The sequence below is a fragment of the Dinoponera quadriceps genome, unplaced genomic scaffold, assembly GCF_001313825.1.
Source record: "Dinoponera quadriceps isolate SergipeBrazil2010 unplaced genomic scaffold, ASM131382v1 scaffold37, whole genome shotgun sequence".
In the NCBI taxonomy this organism is placed as follows: domain Eukaryota; kingdom Metazoa; phylum Arthropoda; class Insecta; order Hymenoptera; family Formicidae; genus Dinoponera; species Dinoponera quadriceps.
In genome coordinates, this window is record NW_014554446.1 from 1 (window position 1) to 27,228 (window position 27,228).

At 36.3% G+C, this 27,228-nt stretch overlaps 5 protein-coding genes across 5 annotated transcripts; all 5 read left to right on the top strand.

Annotated features, from left to right (window-relative positions):
- Positions 1–2,570: 2,570 nt before the first annotated feature.
- On the top strand, positions 2,571–4,663 carry LOC106748710 (gustatory receptor for sugar taste 43a-like). Its single transcript, XM_014627530.1, has 6 exons — positions 2,571–2,650; positions 3,305–3,478; positions 3,946–4,195; positions 4,265–4,333; positions 4,405–4,491; positions 4,586–4,663. The coding sequence occupies exons 1-6, from the start codon at positions 2,571–2,573 to the stop codon at positions 4,661–4,663; spliced, it is 738 nt and encodes a 245-aa protein (XP_014483016.1).
- A 3,936-nt stretch (positions 4,664–8,599) lies between these two features.
- LOC106748718 (gustatory and pheromone receptor 32a-like) lies at positions 8,600–9,618 on the top strand. Its single transcript, XM_014627541.1, has 5 exons — positions 8,600–8,650; positions 8,885–9,145; positions 9,220–9,288; positions 9,360–9,446; positions 9,541–9,618. The coding sequence occupies exons 1-5, from the start codon at positions 8,600–8,602 to the stop codon at positions 9,616–9,618; spliced, it is 546 nt and encodes a 181-aa protein (XP_014483027.1).
- Positions 9,619–11,118: 1,500 nt separating this feature from the next.
- Positions 11,119–13,826, top strand: LOC106748725. The gene is made up of 7 exons (XM_014627549.1): positions 11,119–11,415; positions 11,586–11,707; positions 12,494–12,886; positions 13,119–13,368; positions 13,440–13,508; positions 13,583–13,669; positions 13,758–13,826. Exons 1-7 carry the CDS (start codon positions 11,119–11,121, stop codon positions 13,824–13,826), a joined length of 1,287 nt encoding a protein of 428 aa, XP_014483035.1.
- Positions 13,827–15,445: 1,619 nt separating this feature from the next.
- Positions 15,446–18,067, top strand: LOC106748733. The gene is made up of 6 exons (XM_014627563.1): positions 15,446–15,742; positions 15,899–16,158; positions 16,733–17,116; positions 17,343–17,601; positions 17,676–17,744; positions 17,819–18,067. Exons 1-6 carry the CDS (start codon positions 15,446–15,448, stop codon positions 18,065–18,067), a joined length of 1,518 nt encoding a protein of 505 aa, XP_014483049.1.
- A 4,884-nt stretch (positions 18,068–22,951) lies between these two features.
- On the top strand, positions 22,952–26,807 carry LOC106748981. The gene is made up of 9 exons (XM_014627955.1): positions 22,952–23,148; positions 23,294–23,725; positions 23,891–24,068; positions 24,576–24,666; positions 25,072–25,449; positions 25,714–25,969; positions 26,048–26,116; positions 26,203–26,289; positions 26,377–26,807. The coding sequence occupies exons 2-9, from the start codon at positions 23,429–23,431 to the stop codon at positions 26,479–26,481; spliced, it is 1,461 nt and encodes a 486-aa protein (XP_014483441.1). The 5' UTR covers positions 22,952–23,148; positions 23,294–23,428; the 3' UTR covers positions 26,482–26,807.
- Positions 26,808–27,228: the final 421 nt, after the last annotated feature.

Here is a 27,228-nt window from a genome sequence, read left to right on the forward strand (position 1 = left end):
CTTTATAATTTAACGTCAATTTCGTGTAATTTTTTTTTTATAGTAGTTTCAATCGTAATTCATATCATCAGACTATATTCTTTAGATTTTCAATTTATGTGGACGAATCCAACGGACGATTTATCGGTCATGTAATGCCACAAGAACATTTCTCACAATAACGATTTTCTGACATCTCTCTGGTTCGTTTGAAAAAATGTACTAAAGAAGCAATTCAGAAATTCCCTGTATGAATAACTTACAATGTAAATCGAAATTTTATACGCCAGCGTAATTATAATACATTTATGGTGAAGTTGTGTAGCAACGTATGGAGTTTTAATTTTATACATACATTTTGTGCCGAGGTAGTAATTTATCAATGATTAAAGATTTACTCATTTAAAAAACTTCAGCGTGGATTCGCGAGGCATTTCCAGTTAATTCTACGTGACGATTTCAAACACGATTGTAGTCGGTAGGATATAATTTACGTTTTTCTTCTCCGTCCTTGTCAACCGACACAATAAAACACTACGTATGCTATAGCCATATACAATAATGGACATCTCGTTAATTATCGCTCGGCCGTTTTTGAGATGCCTGATGGCTTCTTGTGCACACGTGTCTTGCACTCGCATTAGGACGAGCGGGCGAACTGCGCGCGCATTTGTACAACGAGTTACTTCTTTTTTCTGCAGACACTTGACTATGTCAATACGATATGGCCTTCCAACGACCATCATCGTTTATAAGGCTTATTCGCTCTTTGTAATAATAATTCGTAAGCATTCGTGCGCTCCTCGATCGTGCGGTGATGGATAGACCGTCGACGTGCACTGATAAAACAAATTAGGCATGCGGTGCAAACAGTAAGCTTCGTATTGCTGTTTAAATCAACGTCATTATAAATATAAAAATTTTACTTAATTAAATAACGTGAGTGTCAATCCGCGATACGCCTTCAATTATTTCGACGTTATCAACTATCTTCTATTTATCTAATCGATCTATCTAATATTCCGACTATATCAAAACGCGAGTGTAGGTGGTACAATATCATTTATGTCTTTCTCTCTCACCTTCATCATCCGGCACAATAAAAAATTGCATATGCCATATAGCCACGTATAGTAATGGCCGACCAATTAATTATTTTTCGCCATCATTAAGCCGGCCGGCGGCTTTTTGCGCCCACGTTTTGCCTCGTACTTACATTAAGACGATCGGACGAACCGCGCGCGCCTTTGTACAACGAATTACCCCATTTTTCTTTAAGATACTTGACTCTGACGACACGATATGGCCTTCCAATAACTAGCACTCGTTTATAACGCGCGTGCGCTCTTTGTAATAATGTTTTTTATAATAATTATATATGAACATTCGCGCGTTTCTCGATCGCGCGGCGGACAGACCGTGGACGTATTCCGATAATCCAACTAGAAGTATAGTTAATATAGTGAGCTCCGTATGCTGTCTAATTTAACGTAATCGTCGACTGCTGTGCAAGATGGTTTCGTGAATATTAATGCCTAATAAAACTATCAATCTTGTGTGTTAATGTGTACGTCTGTGTGCATTAATTTGAACATCAGAAGAGATAAATATATGAATTATTGTGTGTTTATGTCGTGACAAATAGTGACTTTATATGGATATTTTCGAAACTCTCTTTTCTTCCTGTCCTCAAATGGTGAGCAGGTGACATGAAAAATTACGAAAAACCGTCCGCGAGAAAGAAAAGTAGTATTTGAATTTTGTGTGCAATTGTCGATGATTTCAAAGAGTTGTTGTAAAAGATAATTATTTTTTCGGACAGAGCATGGTTCCTGTTGCTCGCTCGACCATGCGTGTTATTTTTGGACTCTGACCATTTCAACGCGCCAGTCGGTGAATAAACCCTGAATGCGTTTTTGTGCAAGAAAGAAAAAAGAGCTTTTCGAGATGAAGATATTTGCGGCCCCGAAATATCTATCCGATGCGGTAGCGCCACTTGTGACTCTGAACTATCTAATGGGACTTCGAATTTTTGAGTATCCTTCTAGAAAACTACGCGTTATGCCCAGTGCGATTTATTTCCTGCTAATGCTCAGCATTTTCTGCACGTGTATATACGGGCAACATATTTTATTCCAACAGATTAACCTGCTAAAGTTAGAGTATATCTTGTACAAGCTTATGCACTATATGAATGCCACTGTCATTACGTACGAAATAGTCGTTAGTTACTTTAACACAAAGGTGAGCGTGAGCAAACGTATCGTATCGAATCCGGGACAATATATTTTTCTTATTTGCGCGAAAAGAAAACATATGTTAACACATGAATAATGTGCTAATAAATATTGTCTCTGAGAAAGAGGCTTCGTGCTCATACTCAGATTACTTATATTGCAAATTGTCGTTTACAGTTAGTCAACGCCTGCTACCGAAAAATCGCTCAAATCGACGAGACGTTGCGACGACTTGGATCAATAATTAACTATGGCGAAATATATCTTTTCACTATCGGAGCTAGAATTGTTTTGTTTTTCTTCGTATTCTCAACCATATTTACGACAATACACGTCCACACAGATCTGTCAACTATGATTTCGATGATTATAGCGCAGATATGTTCAATAAGCATCAATGTTATCATCATTTCCGAATTCTCGATATTCGTGAGGTAAGTACAAGAAATAATTCAAATCTGTACTCTCTTTTTTCCATTTTAAAATTTTCATATTTTGTTTTTTCTGGTTATGTTTTATTTTTTATTTTCCGTTCTAGAATGGTTTATTTAGTTATTACACGAAAATTAATACCATTATCAAATTTGAAGGTGAAATTGATAAATAAAAGTTGCCTTTTTTTCTATTTAATTGTCTCGTGCCATTGTTTGCTGAGTTTTAATTCACTGCACTTTTGCCAAAAAAAAGGACTGACATTAAGTTTTTCTGTTATAAAAAGGAAAGAATTAAATAATATATAAATAATATATAATATATATTGTGCGTATATAATACAGTAAATAAAAAATATATAATATAATATGAAATAATTATATACAAATACACTAATAGACATTAAAAATGTATTACCCCGAAGGATACGTCTAATAGGATCCAAAGTTACAGGTCACATTCTTCCTGTCCTAAGAGGTACTTAACCATATGCCTTACAATGGGCCATCCTATGTAGATCCATAGTTGTTTTGCCTATAAACTAAGATCATGTAGTCTTGAGCATTTTGTCCCTCTATTAAGTTTTAGCCCGATACGTCTTCCTGGGACATTTTCAATATTCCTTAGTGTAAATAAATTTGATATTGTAATTACAGGTGCATACAAATCAGATTCAAATTAGTTAATAAACTTCTGAGCGAAGGGGGGACAATGTCAACAGTTGAAAAGATGAAATTGGGTTTCTCTGGTCTCTTTGCTGCGGAAGATTACACTAAAATAACAGGCAACAAACAATGCCAGAAGATTATTTCTATAAAGGTGTTGCCTAAGTTAAATCGGCAGCTACACTCTCGAATGCGGACCTCTAAGCCGGGAGAACGTAATCTCGTCAGAGCGAAGACTTGGCCTTGTTTACTGTCTCCAGTTCAAAAGCACATGAAAATAAAATTTCAGAATCAATTTGGACACCAATTCAAAGATTCAGTTTCTACCCGAAAATCGATCACTATTGCGGAATGTCGGAGACATACCCACTTGTTGCAAACCATCAGGTGAATATGAATTATGTGGCAAATTATTGACGTAGAAAAAAGAAAAACGAACGAGTATAAAAATTAAACGCAGATAAAATTAACGGTTCTGTAAGAAATACAATGTTTGTCATTATTTATTTGATCATATATGCTTTATCAATTTTTACAATGCGAAAATCAATCTCGAAGCCGCTGGTTCTCCCTTTGTAATATTCAATAGCACTGTTTACAAGTTATTTTCTTATCACTTGGACGTTTCTCAGACATATTCATCTAGAACTGTGCAGGATATTAAGAACGCTGTGCACCAGTTTTGGCATACAGGTCACTATAGAAATCGGTACTTCCGTCATATATACCACTGGACTTTTATATCATTTGTACGTTCAGTTGTTCTATCAAAGACAAAGCAAACACCCGCTTGACCAAGTACATTTCCTAGTCAGTTCAATTATCTTTCACATACTAAAAATTGTCCTCATTAATGGTGTTTGTAAACACGCGGCCAGCGAGGTAAGTCGAGCACGGTTTCCCAATTACGGTCATTGGTGATCGTTTTGATAATATTCATCATTCACGCAGGGAAAGAAGACTATTGAGATCATCCGCCAGATTTACGGATGCTGCCAGGATACCAATATACGAGAGGAGGTTTGTTCGCAATGATAATCCCCGTTCATCGCGAATTACGAGACGTCGTTATAATTGACAAATACTTTCAGATTCAGCAGTTTGATTTACAGATATCGCAAAGCCCGGTGGAATTCTTCACGTTTGGCCTCACCTTAAATTATCAGCTTCTGACATCGGTTTGTAGATTTGCATTTAAAATTCGTATTATTTGTTACGGTCAAGGCAAATATATGAACGATAATTTGGGTTTTGCGCTTTTACTGCCTGCAGTGTCTGACAACCGTGACGACTTATATGGTTATCATGATTCAGATGAGCATCTCTCTGGAGTCAAGTAAAAATAGTTGAAGTACAGGAAACCGTTAAGGAGAATTATAGATATTGATAAGGAACTATATTTTGAGATGTTTCCGTGTATAAAACAATGATCAATGCGTATATATATGTATCAATGTACATATGTACCAAACGTGTCTGTGTCCTGAAACAGTCGGGAACATCTTATTAATATGGGAAATATTCAAAATAAAAAACGGCATAAAAATATGTATAAAGAAGAATTTCCGTCGTATGGTGTATCTAACCCACTTTTCCGAAGAAATTAGTCGCAAACCGTCGCGTGTGTGTATCGTTATTTGTCCTTTATAATTTAACGTCAATTTCGTGTAATTTTTTTTTTATAGTAGTTTTAATCGTAATTCTTATCATCAGAATATTCTTTAGATTTTCAATTTATGTGGACGAATCCAACGGACGATTTATCGGTCATGTAATGCCACAAGAACATTTCTCACAATAACGATTTTCTGACATCTCTCTGGTTCGTTTGAAAAAATGTACTAAAGAAGCAATTCAGAAATTCCCTGTATGAATAACTTACAATGTAAATCGAAATTTTATACGCCAGCGTAATTATAATATATTTATGGAAAAGTTGTGTAGCAACGTATGGCGTTTTAATTTTATACATAAATTTTGCACCGAGATAGTAATTTACCAATCATTCAAGGTTTACTCATTTAAACAACGCCAGCGTGGATCCGCGAGGCATTTCCAGTTATTTCGACGTGACGATTTCAAACGCAATTGTAAGTGGTAGGATATAATTTACGTTTTTATTCCTCGTCCTTGTCAACCGACACAATAAAACACTACGTATGCTATAGCCGCATACAATAATGGACATCTCGTTAATTATCGCTCGGCCGATTTTGCGCCGGCAGACGGCTTCTTGTGCACACGTGTCTCACATGTACTCGCATTAGGGCGAGCGGGCGAATTGCGCGCGCATTTGAACAATGAGTTATCCCTTTTCTCTGCAGCACTTTACTATATCAATATGATATGGTCTTCCACCATCGTTTAAAAGGCTGATTCGCTCCTTGTAATAATCATTTGTAAGCATTCGTGCGCTCCTCGATCGTACGGTGAAGGATAGACCGTCGTCGTGCACTGATAAAACAAACTAGGCATGCAGTGCAAACAGTAAGCTTAGTATTGCTGCATAAATCAACTTCATTATAAATATTAAAATGTTCTCAATTAAGCAATGTCAGTGTCAATCTGCAATACGCCTTTAATTATTTCGACGTAATCGACTACCTTCTATTTCTCTAATCGATCAATCTAATATTTTGACTATCTCAAAACGCGATTGTAGGTAGTACGATACAATTTACGTCTTTCTCCCTCATCTTCATCATCCGCCATAATAAGGAACTGCCTATGCAATATGGCCTTGTATACAGTAATTGTCGACACATTAATTAGTTCTCCGCCATTTTGAAGCCGGCACCTTTTTGCGCACACGTGCCTCGTATTCACATTAGAACGACCGGACGAACCACACGCACATTTGTACAACGAATTACCCGATTTACTCCATTTCTCTTCAAGATACTTGTTTTGGTCGACACAAGATGGCCTTCTATCTAATGACTATCGCTAATGACTATCGCTCGTTTGTAACGCGCGTTGGCTCCTTGTAATAATCATTCATGAACATTCGTGCGCTTCTCTGTTGCGCGGCGGAGGACAAACCGTTGACGTATTCCGATAATCCAACTAGTAGTATAGTTAATATAGTGAGCTCCGTATGCTGTCTAATTCAACGTCATCGTCGACTGCTGTGCAAGATGGTTTCGTGAAAAATAATGCCTAATAAAACTATTAATCTTATGTGTAAATGTGTACGTATGTGTGCATTACCTTGAACATCAAAAGAGATAAATATGTGAATTATTGTGTGTTTATGTCGTGACAAATAGTGACTTTATATGGATATTTTCTCGTTTCTTCCTGTCCTTAAATGCTGAGCAAGTGACACGAAAATTACGAAAAACCATGTCCGCTAGAAAGAAGAGGAGTACTTGAATATTGTGTGCAATTGTCGATGATATCAACGAGTTGTTTTAAGAGATAATTATTATTTCGGACAGCACGGTTGCTATTGACCGATCGATCATGAGTGTTACTTTTGGGCTTTGACTATTCCAACGCGATAGTCGGAGATCAAATCTTGAATACATTTTTGTGCAAGAAAGAAAGGGAAGCTCTTCGAAATGAAGATATTTGCTACTCCGAAATATCTGTCCGATGCGGTAGCGCCACTTATGACTCTAAACTACCTAATGGGACTCCGAATTTTCGAGTATCCTCGTGGAAAACTACGCGCCATGCCCAGTGCGATTTATTTCCTGCTATTGCTCGGCATCTTCTACACGTCTATATACGGGCATTATATTTTCTTCCAACGGATTAATCTGATGAAGTTAGAGTATGTCTTGTTCAAGCTCATGCACTATCTGAATGCCATCGTCGTTACATACGAGATGGTCGTTAGTTACTTTAACACAAAGGTGAGCGCGAGCAAACGTTTCGTATCGAATACGGAACAATATTTTTTTCATATTTGCGCGAAAATGCAACACGTTTAAACACATGAACGGTGTGCTAATAAATAGTGTTTCTGAGAGAGGCTTCGTGCTCATATTCAGATTACTTATAGTACAAATTGGCATTTGCAGGCAGTCAACGCCTGCTACCGAAAAATCGCTCAAATCGACGAGACGTTGCTTCGACTTGGATCAATAATCAACTATGGCGAAATATATCTTTTGTCCATCGGAGCTTCAATCGTCCTGTTCTTATACGTATCCTTTTCAATCATACTGACGATAATACACGTCCACATAGATCTGTTTACTACGATTTCGATGATTATAGCACAAATATATTCAATGAGCATCAACGTTATCATCACTTCCGAATTCTCGATATTCGTGAGGTAAGTATAAAGAAAAAGTCAATTCTATATTCTAGTTTTTCCATTACAAAATTTTCATGTTTTGTTTTTTCTACTTATATTCTATTTTTTATTCTCTGTTCCAGAATCGCTTAGTTAGTTACTACACGAAAATTAATACCATTATCACATTTAAAGATTAAATTGATAAGTCAAATTTCCCATTTATTTTTCTATATTAATGTCTCGTGCCATTGGTCGTTGAGTTTTATTTCACTGCGCATTTACTAAAAAAAAAGACTCTTATTAAGTTTTCCTGTTATAAAAAATAAAGAATAAATGATACATAAATAATATATAATATATATTAGTCATATAAATTATATTAAATAAAAAATGTATAATATATTGTGAAATAATTATATATAAATACACTGTCATTGAAAATATACTACCCCGAAGGATATGTTTAATAGGATCCAAAGTTACAGGTCACATTCCTCCTGTCCTAAGAAGTACATAACCATATGCCTTGTGGTAGGCCATCCTATGTAGACCCTTAGTTGATTTGCCAATGAACTAAGGTCACGTAGTCTTGAACTTTTTGTCCGTCTATTAAGTTTTAACTCGATACGTCCTCCTGGGTGGGATATTTTCAATGTCCCTTAGTGTAAGTAAATTTGATGTTGTAATTGCAGATGCATACAAATCAGATTCAAATTAGTTAATGAACTCCTAAGCGAAGGCGGGTCGATGTCAACAGATGAAAGGATGAAACTGGAATTATCTGGTCTCTTTATTGCGGAAGATTACACTAAAATAACAGGCAACGAACAATGCCAGAACATTATTTCTATAAAGGTGTTATCTAAGTTAAATCGGCAACTGCAGTTTCGAGTGCAAACCTCTAAGTCGGGAGAACGTAATCTCGTTAGATCGCAGACTTGGCCTTGTCTGCTGTCTCAAGTTCAAAAGCACTTGGAAATAAAATTTCAGAATCAATTTGGAAACCAATTCAAAGATTCGATTTCTACCCGAAGATGGACTATTGCGGAATGTCGGAGACATTCCCACTTGTTGCAAACGATCAGGTGAATATAAATTATGTGGTAAAATATTGAAGTTGAAAAAAGAAAAACGAACGAGAATAAACATTATACGAAGGTGAAATAAACGGTTTTGTAAAAAACTCAATTTTTGTCATTATTAATTTGATCATTTGTGCTTTTTCAATTTTTACAAAGGGAAAATCGATCTCGAAACCGCGGATTTTACGTTCGTAATATTCAATAACACTGTTTACAAGTTATTTTCTTATCACTTAGACATTTCTCAGACAGGTTCATCTAGAACTGTGCAGGATATTAAGAAAGCTGTGCACCAGTTTTGGCATACAGGTCACTTCAGAAATCGGAACTTCCGTCATAAATATCACTGGACTTTTATATAATTTGTACCTTCACTTGTTGTATCAAAGACAAAACCAAAGCCCGTACGACTACACATATATAACAATCATTTTAGCCACCTTTTACATACTAAAGATCGTTCTCATTAATGGTGTTTGCAAACACGCGGCCGACGAGGTGAGTCAACTCGCGCACTGTTTCCCGATTAAGGTTTTTGGTGATGGTTTTGATAATATTCATCATACATGCAGGGAAAGAAAATTATTGAGATCATCCGCCAGATTTACGGATGCTGCCAGGATACCGATATACGAGAGGAGGTTTGTTCGCGATGACAATCTCCGTTCATCCCGGGTTATGAATAGTCGTTATAATTGACAAATTCTTTCAGATTCAGCAATTTGATCTACAGATATCACAGAACCCGGTGGAATTCTTCACGTTTGGCCTCTCCTTAAATTATCAGCTTCTGACTTCGGTTTGTAGATTCTCATTTAATATTCGTATTACATGTTACGGTCAATGCAAAAATATGAACGATAATTTGTGTTTTGTGCTTTTACTGCCTGCAGTGTTTGACAACAGTGACGACTTATATGGTTATCATGGTTCAGATGAGCATCTCTATGGAATCAAGTAAAAATAGTTGAAGTACAGGAAACCGTTAAGTACAAGAAACCGCTAAGGGGAATTCTAAATATTGATAAGGAACTATATTTTGCGATCTTTCCGTGTATAAAACAATGATCAATGCGTATGTATATGTATCAATGTACATATATATTAAACGTGTCTGTGTCCTAAAACAGCCCGGAACATATTATTAACATAGATATTCAAAGTAAAATAGCGGCATAGAAAAATGTATAAAGAAGAATTTCCGTCGGACGGTGTATCTAGCCCACTTTTCCGAATAAATTAGACGCAAACCGTCGCGTGTATGTATCATTATTTGTCCTTCATAATTTAATGTCAATTTCATGTAATTTTTTTTTCATGGCAGTTTCTATCGTAATTCTTATCATCAGAATATTCTTTAGATTTTCAATTTACGTGGACGAATCGAACGGACGATTTATCGGTCATGTAATTGTCACAAGAACATTTCTCACAAGAACGATTCTTTGACATCTCTCTGGTTCGTTTGAAAAAATGTACGAAAGGAGCAATTCAGATATCCCCTGAATGAATAACTTACAAAGTGACGCGAAATTTCATACGCCAGCGTAATTATAATACATTTATGGAAAAGTTGTGTAGCAATATATGGCGTTCTAATTTTATACATACATTTTGTACTGAGATAGTAATTTATCAGTCATTAAAGATTTACTCATTTAAACAACGCCAGCGTGGATCCGCAAGGTATTTCCAGTTATTTCGACGTGACGATCTCAAACGCGGTTGTAGGTGGTAGGATATAATTTACGCTTTTCTTCCCCGTCCTTGTCGACCGACACAATAAAAAGCTACGTATGCCATAGCCGTATACAATAATGGACATCTCGTTAATTATCGCTCGGCCGTTTTTGAGATGGCTCATGGCTTCTTGTGCACACGTGTCTTGTTCTCGCATTAGGACGAGCGGGCGAACTGCGCGCGCATTTGTACAACGAGTTACCTCTTTCCTCTGCAGTCATTTGACTATGTCAATACGATATGGCCTTCCAACGACCATCATCATTTATAAGGCTGATTCGCTCTTTGTAATAACCATTCTTAAGCATTCGCGCGCTCCTCGATCGCGCGGCGAAGGATAAACCGTCGACGCGCATTGATAAAACGAACTAGGCATGCAGTGAAAACACTAAGTTTCTTATTGCTGTCTAATTCAACCTCATTCATCCTCCACTACTGTGTAGAACGGCTTCGTTAAATTTAATGCGTGACAAAACTGCTAATTTTATGCACAAATGTATGTGTGTGTATGTGTGTGTGCGTTAATTTAATTTGAATATCACAGAAACGGAAAGTTGTTGATGGTGTCAACGACTTGTCTTAAGGAATAATTATTATTCACGATTGAGCACGGTTGCTGTTGATCGGTCTATTATGCGTGCTACTTTTTGATTTTGAGTATTTCAATGCGTCAGTCTGTGATTAAACCCTGAATGCGTTTTTGTGCGAGGAAGAAAAGGTAACTCTTCGAGATGAAAATATTTGCGCCTCCGAAGCATTTATCCGGCGCGGTAGCGCCGCTTATGACACTCAACTACCTGATGGGACTTCGCATTGTCATGTATCCCCGTGGAAAGCTACGCACTATGTCCAGTCTGATCTACCTCCTGCTGCTGCTCGGCATCTTCTGCACGTCTTTACCCGCACAATATAGCTTCACGGAGAAGGTTAAGCTGCTGAAGTTAGAATTCGTCCTGCACAGGTTCATACTCTATCTGGGTGCCTTCGTCGTTATGTGCAAGATGGTTCTTGGTTACTTTTACACAAAGGTGAGCATAGGTAAACGTATTGAATTGAATCCCGAACGATATTTATTTCATACTTGTGCAAAAATAAAACAGATTTAAATACATGAACGGTGTGCTTATAAATAGTGTCTCTGAGAAAAAGGTTTCGTACTCACGTTCAAATTACTTATCGTGTAAATTGGCTTTCGCAGGCAGTCAACGCCTGCTACCGAAAAATCGCCCAAATTGATGAAACGCTGGAACGACTTGGATCAATAATTAACTATGGCGAAGTATACCTTTTGTCCATCGGCGCTGTAATCACCTGGTTTTTGTATATTTTGTCCTCAGTCATACTGACGTCGACACAAATACATACAGATCTTTCAACTCTGATTTGGATAATTGTGTCGCACATATTTGTAATAAGCATCAGCTTCGTCGTCATCTTCGAATTCTCAATATTCGTGAGGTAGGGGGGCCAAATAAATCAATTCTATACACTAGTCTTTCTATTATTATATTTCTTATATTTTATTTTCCGACATGTATTCTACTTTTTTGTCTGTCTTAAAATCGCTTAGTTAATTATTACATGAAAATTAATATTACTATCGCACTTAGAGATCAAATTGATAAATAGTAAGTCGTCTTTTATTTTTCCGTGTAATCGTCTCGTGCTGTTGGTCGATGAGTTTTAGTTCACTGCGCATTTTCAAAGAAAAAGGAAGGATTATCATTATGTTGCTCCGTTAAAAAATAAAGTGTAAAATAATATATAAATAATATATAAGATATAATAAATAAAAAATTATATAATATGAATTAATTATATATAAATGTACTAATGGGCATTGAAAATGTGCTTCGAAAAGGACTTGTCTAATTGGGCTCAAAGCTACACGACACTTTCCTTCTGTTTTCAAAAAAAATATAATCACATGTCCTAACTTGGATTGTTCTATATAGAACCAAGGTTGTTTTGCCAAAAAATTGAAATCACTTGGTCTTGAGCTTTCTGTCCCTTTATTTACAAAATTCCAGACTAATCTGTTACGTCCTTCTGGTAGGGCATTTTCAATGCCCCTTGGTGTAAATAAATTTGATATTGTAATTTCAGGTGCATACAAACCAGGTTCAAATTAGTTAATGAACTCCTGAGCGAAGGCGCAACGATGTCAACAACTGAAAGGATGAAACTGGGTTTCTGTGATCTCTTCGCTGCGGAAGATTACACTAAAATAACAAACAGCAAACAATGCCAGAATATTATTTCTATAAAGTTGTTTAACTTAAATCGGCAACTGCAGTCTCGAATACGAACTTCTAAATCGGGAGAACGTAATTGCGTTAAATCACAGACTTGGCCTCGCCTGCTGTCTCAAATTCAAAAGCATTTCGACATGAAACTTCAGGGCGTATCTAGAAACCAATTCAGAGATTTAATTGTGGTTCAGAGATTAATCATAATCGAGAAATGTCGGAAACGTACATACTTGTTGCAAACGATCAGGTAAGTACAAATCATATGGCAAAAAACAAAATAGAAAAGGAAAAAAATGGATTAATATAAAAGTTAAGCGAGGGTAAAATAGCGAAATAACATTCTTTTGTAATTATTAGTTTTGTCACCTTTACTCGCCTAATTTTTACAAAACGAAAATCAATCTAGAAGCCATTAAAGTTCCATTCGTAAAAACAAGGATTACACACTATTTTTTTTTTATCACTTAGTCGTTTCTCAGGCAGGTTCATTTGGAACTGTGCAGAATATTAAAGACGCTGTGCATCAGCTTTGGTATACAGATTACTTTGGATATCGGAATTTCTATCATATTTATCACTGGACTTTTATATATATTGTACATCCAACAACGACAGAGAACGACAGGCCATATCTTGTTGGACCAAGCGTTTACCATAATCACGTTAATCATCGTTCACGTGCTGAAGATCGTTCTCATTAATTTCGTTTGCAAACATGCGACCAACGAGGTGAGTCATTCTGCTCGCTGATTACGGACATTAATAATAGTTTTGATTGATAATGTTCAACATTCATGCAGGGAAAGAAGACCACCGAGGTGATTCATGAAATTTACGGATGCTGTCCGGATACTGATATACGAGAGGAGGTTTGTTCGCGATGATAATCGTTCCCGTTCATTGTCAGTTACGAGTTGTCATCCTAATTGAGAAATTCTTTTAGATTCAACAGTTTGATCTTCAGATATCGCAGAGTCCGGTGGAATTCTTCATATTTGGGATCTTCTTAAATTTCCAGTTTTTAGGCTCGGTTCGTACATTCACATATAAAATGTGCGTTACTTGCTATGGTCACAACAAAAATATTGATTTGTGCTTTGCGCTCTTACTGTTCGCAGTGTCTGAAAACTGTGACGACTTATCTAGTTATCATGATACAGATGAGCAACTCCCTAGAGTCGAGTTAAAAAGTTGAGGGATTAAAATTCATTAAGAAATTGTAGACGTTAATATATAAATTAATAAGTATTTTAAGATCTTTTCGTGTATAAAATGATTATCAATGTATATATATATCAAACGTGTGCGTGTCTTGAATCATTTTATAAAAGTATAAGCCGCGTCAAATAAAATAGCGATTTAGCGGCGTTAATAAGGAATAATTTCCACGCAACTATGCACCTAATTCCCAATTTTCTGGACAAATTAATACAAATTTTAACGCCTTCAACATCCTTAATTATTCCTTGCGGCTTGTGCTCAACCGTTTGATTTTTCATTACGATATTAACTGAAACGGCAGCTGTCGGATGTGGGCGTATTGCACGATCGAATGTACGCGTGTGTACTAAAAAAAATACGTGTCGCTACTTGCACAATATATACTCTTCGTTCTATCTTGATACTTATCATTCATTAATCTTTATTGCTGCGACGTTCACGCCGTTATCAAGATCTATGATGTGGATTGTACGAACCTCTTGAAATCGAGAGCGCTACTACATGCTCAATAATTATAACATTACCATCGATTTGCGTGACAACTGAATGTACAGGGTGTTGCATCATTATATTGAGCGGTATGTCGGCTTGCAAGGACACTTGCGAGAGAGTGAGTATGCGCGTGCAACCGACCCGAGTTCACGCGGCGCATTCTCATTCTCTCATACGTGCTTTTGTAGCGGCAACCCGGTATACCACTCGATATGTCGATGCAATACTGTGTACGTGGTAGGTTATAATTTACGCTTCACCCCTTCGTCGTTATCGTCCGGCATGATAAAAAACTGCATACACTTCTAGCAGCCTAGTACCACCCCTTTAATTATCCTTTAGCTCTTTGTGCCGGCAGACGCTGTACACGTGTCTTGTGCTCGCATTAGTACCGGCCGCACGCGCTTCTATAACGAATTACCCTTTTTCTCTAAAGCCAATTGATCCTGTCGATATAGCCCTCAAATTAGCATCGCGGCTCGTTTACAAAACGCGCTCACTCCCTGTCATAATCATTTGGAAGCATTCGCGTGTTCTTCGGCCGCGCGGCGAGGGATAAATCGTCGACGTGCTCCGATAGGACAAATTAAAATTGTGCTGCGAATATAGTGAGTAGTCCCGTATTGCTATTTAATTTAACGTCGACCACTGTGCGGGCCGGCTTCGTGAAACTCAGTGCCTGACAATACTAACAATCGTGTGTATGTGTGTGCGTTAATTTAATTTGAATACCAGAAATGACAAATATGTGAACTGTCATTGTGTGTTCACGTCGTCGTGCCAATTAATGATTTGATCTGAATTTTCCGAAACTTTCCCCCTCTTCGTGTCCTTAAACGCTGAGCAATCGATACGAAAATTTATGAGGAATTTTATCCGCGAGAAAGGAGAGGATTATTTGAATTTCATATGCAATCGTCGATGATGTTAACGAGATGTCTTAAGAAAAACTTATTATTCGCGACTGAGCTCGATTGCTGTTGATTGGTCGATCACGCCTGCTAGTTTTCCATTTTAAGTATTTCAATACGTCAGTCACTGGCTAAAATTCTGAATGCGTCTTTATGCAAGGTAAAAAAGATAACTCTACGAGATGAAACTATTCAAGGCTCCGAAATGTCTGTCCGATGCGGTAGCACCGCTTGTGATCTTGAACTACCTAGCGGGACTTCGCATTTTCGAGTATCCTCGTGGAAAACTACGCGTCGCACCCAGCCTGATTTACCTTCTGCTCCTGCTCGGCATCTTCGTCAAGTCTGAATATGCGGAATATAACTTCTACAGGCAAATTAAACTGCTGAAGCTAGAGTACTTCTTGTTCGAGTTCACGATCTTTGTGAATACCTTCGTCATTATGTACGAAATGGCTCTTGGTTATTTTTACACAAAGGTGAGCGTATCTAATTGAGTACTAAACAGTTTTCTTTTCATATTTTTGTGAAAATCAAACACGTTTAAACACATAGATGATTGATCAATTATGTGCCTCTGGGAAAAGACTTCGCGCTCACCGTTTATTATTTATCGTGTAAATTGGCTTTCGCAGACAATCAACGCCTGCTACAGAAAAGCTGCTCAAATTGACGAGACATTGCGACAACTCGGATCAGTGTTCAATTACAGCGAGGTATATCTGTTGACAATCGGCGTTGTAATTGTCTGGTTCACGTGCATCCTGTTCACAGCCATTTGGATGGCGCAAGATATGCGCACAGACCTGCCAACTATGATTTGGATAATTGTGACGCAGATATATATAATAAACATCACCTTCTCCCTCATATTCGAATTCTCGATATTCGTAAGGTAAGTGTGCCAATTAAATCAATTCTATGCTCTAGTCTTTCCATTTATTCTCTATTCTAAAATCGCTTAGTTATTGCACGAAAATCAATATTACTGTCGCACTTAAAGATCAAATTGATGAATAAAAAATTGTCTTTTATTTTTCTATGTGACTGTCTCGTGTTGTTGGTCGGTGAGTTTTAGTTCACTGCACATTTATAAAAAAAAGGAATCATTTATTATTAAGTTTTTCTGTTAAAATAAAGTATAAAATAATATATAAATAATATATAATATATAGTAAATAAGGAAATTTACAATATATAATATAAATTAATTATATATAAATATATTGATGGGCATTGGCAAATGTACGTAATCACATGTCCTATTTTGGGTCACCTTATATAAAGCTATGGTTGTTTTGCTAATTAATTGGTATCACTTGATCTTGAATTTCCTGCCTCTCTCTCTCTCTCTCTCTCTCTCTCTGTTTACTAAGTTTCAGCCCAATCCTACATATCCTTCTCGGTAAAGCATTTTCAATGCATCTTAGTGTATCTTAGTGTAATTAAATTTGATATTGTAATTGCAGATACCTGCAAACGAGATTTAAATTAATTAATGAACTCCTGAGCGAATGCGCGGCGATCTCGACAACGCCAGGAAAGAAACTGGATCTATTTGCTACGAACGATTATGCTAAAATCATAGGCGATAAACAACACCAGAACGTTCTTCCGATGAAGACGTTGCTTCAGTTAAATCGGTTGCAGTCTCGAGTACGAACTTCTGTGTCGGGAGAACGTAATATCGTTAGATCACAGACTCGATCTTGCCTACGGTCTCAAGTTCAAAATCACCTGCAAATGGAACCTCAGGGTCAATCCAGTAACCAATTCAGAGATTCAAATTCGGCCCAAAGATCGGTCACGACCGTGGAATGTCGGAGACGTACACACTCGTTGCAAACGATCAGGCGAGTATAAATTATGTGGTAAAATATTAAAGTAAAAAAGGGGAAAATAAAATAAACGGAGCATTTTGCGAAAAATTTAATTTTTGTAATTATTAATTGGGCCACTTTCTTATTTTCTCAATTTTTACACAGCGAAAACCGATATCGAAGCTACTAATGTTTTCCCTTCGTAATATATGAAAACACGGTTAACACAGTATTTTTTAATTCCTTAAATATTTCTCAGGCAGGTTCATCTGGAACTGTGCAAGGTATTAAGGATGCTGTGCACCAGCTTTGGTGTACAGATCAGTTCGGAAATCGGAACCTCCATCATGTTCATCGTTGGATTTTTGTATAATTTGTACATCCTGTGGTTCCAAAGACGACAGGGAGCAACAGGTCTCAGCATGTTGGACGAAGCATCTGTCGCAATCACGTTTACAATCTTGGAGACACTGAAGATTATTCTCATAAATCACGTTTGCAAATACGCGACCAACGAGGTAAGTCATTTCACGTGCTATTTTCAGATTACGAGTTTCATTAATTTTGATTGAGATATTCATCATTAACACAGGGAAAGAAGACCAGCGAAATCATCCACGAGATTTACGGATGCTGCTCGGATACCGATATACGAGAAGAGGTTTGTTTATAATGGCAATCGTTACCGGTGATCGCAAGTTACGAGTCGTCGTACTGATTGACAAATTCTTTCAGATTCTGCAGTTCGGTCTTCAGATATCGCAAAGCCCGGTGGAATTCTTTACATACGGCGTGTTCTTAAATTATCAGCTTCTTGGCTCGGTTCGTAGATTCGCACTTGAAATATGTGTCACTTGTAACAGTCAAAGCAAAAATGCGAGTGATGATTTGTGCTTTGCGCTTTTACTGTCCGCAGAGTCTGAACGTTGTGACGACTTATCTGGTTATCATGATACAGATGAGCATCTCTCTAGAGTCGAATAAAAATAATTGGGGGACAGGAGAATTGTAAATACTGATAAACTGTATTTTGGAATCTTCTCGTATATAAATTAATTATCAATATACATGTATATACTAAATATATATGTATGTATACAAAATATGTACATGTATGCATGTATATGTATACCAAAAGTGTGTATGCTTGATATACCTTGTGAAAATAGAAGCCACGCAAAATAAAATGGCGACGAAGAGGGGCTAATAAAGAAGAATTTCCGCGCAACGGGAGGTATCTAATCCGCTTTTTCGAACAAATTAATGCAACTTTTTAACGTCTTCAAGGTTAATTGTTCATTGCAGTTTGAACTCAGTCCTATAATTATTTATTACGATATTAACTGCAACGGAAACTGTTGGATCTGAGAGTATTATATGATCGAATTTACGCGTATGTACTGAAAAAAATACGTGTCACTTACGGCATGACATATGCTCTTTGTTCCATCTTGATATTTGCATTCATTAGCCTTTATTGCTACGATGTTCGCGCAGTTATCAAGATCTGTGGTGAAACGAACTTCTCCGAATCAAGAGCTCTACAACATACTTAATAATCTTGCTGTCAAGTTGCGTTATAACTGAATGTATACAGTGTTATCCGACATTTCAAACAAGTTTTCCGCAAAGTTCATCTACAGAAATAATTTCGTTTCTAAAACTATATATAAATCTATCTGTATAAGTGATCAAAGAAGACAAAAAATCGAATCTAATTCCTATACTGACTTAGTATGTGTTAAAGTATTCTCTTTTATAACTACAAGAATAATATCATAATGTATCTTTAAACCTCTTAGTGTTGTTAACTAGATAGATAGATAAGCAACACTTGACAATTTGCAATATCCATCTTCTCCGATAAAGTCTCCTGGGTATACCAAGTATATTCCTATTCGTATTTCTATACACGGAAGTTAGCTGTAAACAGGAAGCCTATTTTATAATTTCACGTGCACTTTGCAAGATCATCGTCATTTAATGTATCATTTTCTCATATCGCGCAAACCGTCGCATTATTATTTATTTTTTGCAATTTAAATGTAACGTCGATTTAATATCAATTTTTTAAATCATAATTTCTATCGTAATTCTCATCACCATATCATCATATTCGACACATTTTTAATTTGCGTCTGAGAATCGAACGAACAATTTGTCAGTCAAATAATTTCAGCCGTTAGCCGTTCAGCCATTAATTTTCGCTCGACCGTCATTAAGCCAGTCGACCACTCCTTGCCTTGAATGTGTACCTTATAATCGCATTATGAAATTACATCGTTTGTATAATGAATTACTCCTTTCCTCACTACTTCACCCCTCAACAGGATATAGCATTCTATCGAACATTACAGTTCATTTACTATGCACGTTTGCTCTCTGAAGTAAGCATTTATAAGCACTCGCGCGCTCCTTGGCCAAGCGACGAAGAATAGAACGTCGACGTGCTCCGATAAGACAAACGAGGGCTGCAGTGAAAATAGTGAGCTTCGTATTGCTATCTGATCGAACGTCATCGTCGACTACTCTGCAGGATGACTTCGAGAAACTTAATATCTGGCAATACTGCCAATCGTGTGTGTTAATTTGAATAGTCAGAAGAGACAAGTACATGGATTGTTACGTGCTTACATCGCACCAATTAATAATTTTATTTGAATTGTTCAAAACTCTCCTCCTCTCCTTGTCCTTAGACGCTGAGCGGACGATACGAAAATTTACGAGGAACTTTGCCCGCGAGAAAGAAGCGGATCATTTGAATTTTTTGTGCAATCGTCGATGATCGTTAATGGGTTATCTTAAAAGATAATTATTATTTGCGACTGAGCTCGATTGCTGGTCGATCATGCGTGCTAGTTTTTCACTTTGAATATTTTAATGCGCCAATTAGAAATTAAAACCCTATCGTACGAGGAAGAAAGGAAACCACTTCGAAATGAAACTACTCGCGGCTCCGAAATATTTGTCCGACGCGATGGTACCGCTTGTGATTGTTAACTACCTAGTGGGGCTTCGCAAGTTCGAGTATCCCCGTGGAAAACTACGCACCGTGCCCAGCCTGATTTATCTCCTGCTCCTCCTCGGCATCTTCTGCGTGTCTACATACGGGGAACACAGCTTCTATCAGCAGATTAAGCTGTTGAAGTTAGAATACATCTTGTACGCGTTAATAATCCAAATAAGTTCCTCCGTCGTTATGTACGAGATGGTTCTTGGTTACTTTTACACAAAGGTGAGCGCGAGCGAACGTATCGAATCGAGTCTCAGTTTTTTTTTTTTACACATGTGTGAATGTCAAATACATTTAAACGCATGAATGGTGTACCGATAAATCGTGTTTCTGAAAGAAAAGGCTTGGCGCTCACGTTTAGCTTACTTATCGTGCAAATTGGCGTTTGCAGACAGTCAACGCTTGCTACCGAAAAATCGCCTATATCGACGAGACGTTGCGACAACTTGGATCAATGTTCAACTACGGCGGAATATATTTTTTCTCAATCTGCGCTGCAATCTTCTGCTTCTTGTTTGTCCTCTTCTCAGCCATCCTAACGATACAGGCACAGATGTATACAGATCCGCTAACTATGATTTGCCTAATCACGGCGCAAGCATATTCAATAAGCATTAGCTTCGTTATCACCTTTGAATTTTCGATATTCGTGAGGTAAATATGCCAAAAAAATAAATGCTATGCTCTATTTTTTCTATTGTTTATTTTTTCTATATACATATTCTATTTTTTTATTATCTGTTCGAAAAACCTTTAATTAGTTAATATACGAAAATTAATACCACTGCCGTTTAGAGAACAAATTGATAAAATATCAATCTGTTTTCTAATTTTCTGTATAATTGCCTCATGCTGTTGGTTGATAAATTTTAATTAACTTTGCATTTGCAAAGAAAGAAGAACTATCATTATTTTCTTCCTTTAGAAAATAATATATAAATAATATATTATATAATATTCTACAATATATAATCAATAAAAAATGTATAATATGTAATATGAATTAATTATATAAATATAAATAGATTTGAAATTTTTTAATTGCAGGTATCTACAAACAAGATTCAAATTAGTTAATGAACTCTTAAGCCAAAGTGCAACGGTATCGATGACAGAAAGAATGAAACTGAATCTCTTTGCTACGGAGGATCATACTAAAAACACGAACAACGAACAATGTCAGAACGTTCTTTCCATGAAGACGTTATCTCGGCTAAATCAACAGTCACAATATCGACCACGATTTCGTATGTCGCGAAAACGTAATCTCGTTAGATCGCAGACTCGGTCTCGCCTGCCGTCTCTACTGCAGAAGCAGTTCCAAGTGGAAACTCAGGAACAATCCAGAAACCAATTTAGAAATTCGGTTCCAAGATCAATCATGATCGCAGAATGTCGGAGACGAACACATTTATTACAAACAATCCGGTGAATATAAATTATACGGTAAAATATTAAGATAAAAAAGGAAAAATAAACGAGAATAAAAAAATTAATGAAGATGTAATAAACGGTATATTATCTAAAAAATCTAATTTTTGATATTTCCAATTTATGCTTTTTTTATTTGTAATATTTAAAAACACGTTTTACTCTTTATACATTATTTTTTTATCGCTTGGATGTTTTTCAGACAGGTGCATTTGGAACTGTGCAGGGTATTAAAGACGGTATGCAGCAGCTTTGGCGTACAGATAATATCGGAAATCGGAATGTCTATCATGTTCATCACTGCAAGTTTGTATATTGTATACACCAAGTTGATCCAACAACGACAGGTAACGACAAACCACAATCCATTGGATCAAACGACTGTCACAATCGTGGTAATATTCTATCAGCTGCTGAAGATCGTTCTCATAAATCGTGTTTGCAAGCACGCGACCAACGAGGTGAGCCGTCCCGAACGTTATTTTCCGATTAAGGACTTGATTGACAACAGTTATTATTCGTACAGGGAAGGGAGACTAACGAGATCATCCACGAGATTTACAGGTGCTGCCCGGATATCGATATACGAGAAGAGGTTGGTTCGTGATGATAATCGTCACCGTTGATCGCGAGTTATGAGTCGTCGTTCTAATTGATAAATTCCCTTTCAGATTCAGCAATTTGGTCTGCAAACGGTGCAGAACCCGGTGGAGTTCTTCACGTTTGGCATCTCCTTAAATTATCAGCTTCTGAGTTCGGTTTGTAGATTCGTACTTAAAATGCGTATTACTTGTTACAGTCAGGGCCAATATGTGAATGATAATTTGCGCTTTTACTGCCCACAGTGTCTGACAACTGTGACAACTTATCTCGTTATCATGATACAGATGACCATCTTGCTGGAGTCAAGTAAAAGCAGTTGAAAGACAGGAAGCTTTATTAGAGATTATTAAGACATTAAAGAGAACTGTAGACATTGATAAGTAACTGCATTTTGTGCACTTACCGTGTATTATTCTAATAATAATTTTTCTGTTGGTGGAAAGAAAATAAATACATGAATTGGAACCGAAAGAGTCTTACTGCGAAGTAAATATTGAACTGTCCAAAATCAAGAGTAGGTATTTGAATTTAACGTCTCTTCCGACTCGATTAATAATAAGAATATAATTGATTATAGGAATCGTATTCATGATATTTGATAAACTAAAGTAAAAAATTGCTTTTGCGTCGATCCCGTCGCCTCAAAATTCTCTACGCAAGCTTAATTACTTATGAAAAGGTTAAGTGAGAGCGTACACATCATATAAGCGGCGCACATTAATAGCGTACAGGATGTGTCATTGCTGTATATGTAACACATCCTATGTATATATGTATGTTGCATTGAAGTGGTAATTCTCCAGTCAGGCCGCGCAGTGAAGGTTAGAACGTCGATCGACTCCGGTAATGCATAACAAGAGTGGAAATAATAGAAATAGTAGAGCTTCGTATAGTTGTTTGATTCAACGTGGATTACTGTGCGGGACGGCTTTATGAAACACAATGTCTCGCTCAATACTACCAATCCTTTTCACGTGTTAATTTGAATACGTGCTAATTGGAATATCAGAATAAACAAGTACGTGGATTATTGTGAACTTACATTAATTAGATTGTGTACTTATATTTATTAGACATTTTGTGTACTTACATTTATTATCGTACCAATTTAATGATTTTATCCAAATTTCCCCGAAATTTTCTTCCTTTCTTTCTGTCCCTAGACGTTGAGCAATCGATACGAAAATTTACAAGGAATCTAGCCCGCGAGAAAGAAGATAACTATTTGAATTTTGGTCGGAATTGTCGATGATGTTAATCGTGTAATTCATGTAAAGAAGAAAATAAAACTCTCAAAGATGAAAATATTTGCGGCTCCGGAATGCCTGTCCGACGCGGTAGCGCCGCTTGTGACTATGAACTACCTAGCAGGACTTCGGATTTTCAAGTATCCTCGTGGAAAACTACGCATCGTTCTCAGCCTGATCTACCTTCTGCTCCTATCCAGCATCTTCTGCGTATCCATGTATATGGAATATAAATTCTACAAACAAATGACCCTACTGAAGCTAGAGCACATCTTGTATGAGTTCGTATTATATATATGTGCTTTCGTCACACTGTACGAAATGGTTCTTGGTTATTTTTACACGAAGGTGAATGCAAATCGTATCATACGTATCGAATCGGATATTTAAACAATTTTTTGTTATAATTTTGTGAACTTGTGCTGACACACAAACGGTGTGCTGAAAATAAATTGTGTCTCTAGGCTTCATGTTTTCATTCAGATTATTTATCATGCAAATTGGCTTTCGCAGACAATCAACGCATGTTATCAAAAAATCACCAAAATCGACGAAACGTTGCGACAACTTGGATCAACGTTTAACTACAGCGAAATGTACTTTTTGTCAATCGGAGCTGTAATAATCTGGTTTCTGTATATCCTCTGCTCAGTTATCGTAGTAACGGTAGAGATGAGGAAGTCTGTGGCAGGTACGTTAACTTTCCAGAATTTCGGTGTTAATACATTTTAAATCGCTAATTGTAATTAATTAAACAACAATGATATCGACTATTTTCCTCTATGCTTCAATCCTCTATAATTTTATATTACGTAAAGTCCTATAACCTGCATAGTATTGTTTATGATAATCAAAATACGAATACGCTATATTTGTGCGAACGTGTTGGTTATTGAAACGGAGTTTTGATAAACGAAAAGTTGCGATTAATGTAACGCTAATAAAATGTGCTACTAAGGTATTAAGAGAAAATTTCGAGACTCACAAAAATTTATTCGGCTACTTCCAAATTATATTTTTCTTTATGTTAAATATAATATTTTTCCGATTTTAATAAAAATTAAAGATCAATACCTAGGTACTGAAAGCAACATTTTATGATTCCTTTCATATTGCTTCTTTCTCAGTAAGTATATAAACTAAACGCTTTACTAACCTTCTTCTCATTCCAATTTCCCTCGATCGCCCCTATGGACAGATGTGTCAACCATGATATGGATAATTATAGCAGACGTGCATACATTCAACATCGGTCTCGTCCTAATTTTCGAATTTTCAATATTCGTGAGGTGAGTGTTCCGATGAAATCAATTCTATGTTATATTTTTTCTATTTCTATTTTTCTTATGTTCTATATTTTCTTTACATTTTATTTATTTATTCTCTATTCTAAAACCGCTTGATTAGATAACACACGAAAATTAATATTGCATTTAAGAATTAAATTAACAAATATAATGATGTTTTACAATTTTCTATGTAATTGCGTTTTGAGCTGTCAATCGGTTTTAATTCACTGTGCATTTATAATGAAAGGAGAAGTGCGGACTGACGTTATTTTCTTCCGTTAAAAAATAAAAAAAGGAAATTAATAATGTAAAAAATATATATACATAAAATGTCATAAATAAATAATATATAAAGCGTGTGAATTAAGAATATAAATTTTAATAAATTTTATATCGTATTTGCAGATGTCTGCAAACGAGATTCAAATTAGTTAATGAACTTCTGAAAGAAAGCGTGTCGACGGCGAAAAAGAAAAAATCTCTGGATATCTCTGTTACGGAGGATCATACCAAAATCATGGATAGCGAGCAAAGCCAGAACATTCTTTCTACAGAGGTGTCATCTCAGTTGAATCTGCAGTCTCGAATACGAACTTCTATATTGAGAAAACGTAATCTCGTTAGATCGAGGACTCGGTCTGCTCTGTCGTCCCAATTCCAAAAGCAATTGCAAATGGAACTTCAGAATCAATCCAATAACCAATTCAGAGATTCAAGTTCAGTCCAAAGATCAGTTACGGCCGCACAATACCAGACAAACATACACTTATTGCAAACGATCAGGTGAGTATAAGTTATATGGTACAATATTAAAGTAGAAAAAAAAGAAATAAATGAGTATGAAAAATAAACAAGTGAAAAAAATGTATGTACATTGCATAAAAGAAATCTAATTTTCATAATTTAAAAAATTTAGATATTTCCGATTCTTCATTTTTGCAAGACGAAAGTCGATATAGAATGTTTCGCCAAGGTGTTGTCAGCTTAATATTTAAAAACAAGATTCACGGTTCACACATCTTTTTTTCTTACTTAAACGTTTCTCAGGCAGGTGCATCTGGAACTGTGTAGGGTACTAAAGAGTCTGTGCATCAGCTTTGGCGTACAGATCGCTTCGGAAATCGGAATCTGCATCATTTATTTCACTCTATTTTTATATGAATTATACAACAATATCTATCAGTGGCGAGTAGCTACAAAGGGCAGCCTAATAGATCAAATATCTGGTCAGATAATAGTAGCAAGCGATTACGTACTAGAAATCGTTCTCGTAAGCATCGTTTGCAAGCATGCGGCCAACGAGGTGAGTCGTCCCGCGCACTATTTTACAATTGTGAGCTTAGGTAATCGTTTCGATTGACGATATTCATTATTCGCTTAGGGAAAAAAGACCAGCGCGATCATCCAAGAGATTTACGGATGTTGCCCGGATATCGATATACGAGAAGAGGTTTGTTCGCGAAATTGTGAAATTTAGGATTCACCACCGTTAATCGGGATTTACGAGTCGTCGGTCTAATTGACAAATTCTTTCAGATTCAACAGTTTAATATTCAGATAGCACAGAGCCCGGTGGAGTTTTTCACGTTTGGTATCTCCTTAAATTACCAGCTTCTTGGCTCGGTTCGTAGATTCCCACATAAAATCTATGTTATTTATTACAGTCAAGGCAAAAGTGCGAGTGATGATTTGTGTTCTTTTACTCCATAGTGTCTGAAAACTGTAACGACTTATCTGGTTATCATGATACAGATGAGCGACTCTCTGGAGTCAAGAAAAACATTTGAAAGACAAAGAGCCATTAAGGAATTTTAGATATTTGGAAATAACTGTGTTTTGGCATCTTCCTGTGTATTAAACGATTACAGTCGAATAAAGTTTATTCATTAAATATTATTTAGATATCCCAACGATCAAGGAAGAGATCAAGTGGTGTTGCCTTAGATACAAGGATCGATTAGAATCACACCCCAACGCTCTGACGAAGATTCTAAGAGAAGAAAGAACAATTTTCCATCGATTGAAAAGAAAAGGCTTAGCAAGATCTTGCATAACTAGTCATTACTCTTAGAGTAGTACCAATGGACACACCTTAAAATTTCACATTTATTTATTTTATCTCATTATTAACGTAAACTTGACTGAATGTCCTAACGGGACAGATTGTAAGGATTACCATTAATAAAAAAATTAATGATTATTTTAATTTATTTGTAATTAATTTAAAAATTAAGTTACTTAATTATGTATAATTTAACTTTTTCTTTATTTACTTGCTTGCATTCTGCGATTATTATCTTTTCAAAATGATGTCGACCATAATGATCGTACACAGTTTTATCTCCAAATAATAATTTGGCAACATTATGCAATATTATACAGAACACGTAATATAATATTGTATAGATGCATATTTAATTAGTGATAGGTCACATGTTATAGTCGCGATACGATATATCATATTCTCGATGAAAAATAAATTATTGAGAATTCACTTATCACTTTCTTCTCGAGATACGTATCGATATTCTGACGTCTCTCTGCCTCGTTTGAGGAAAAAGA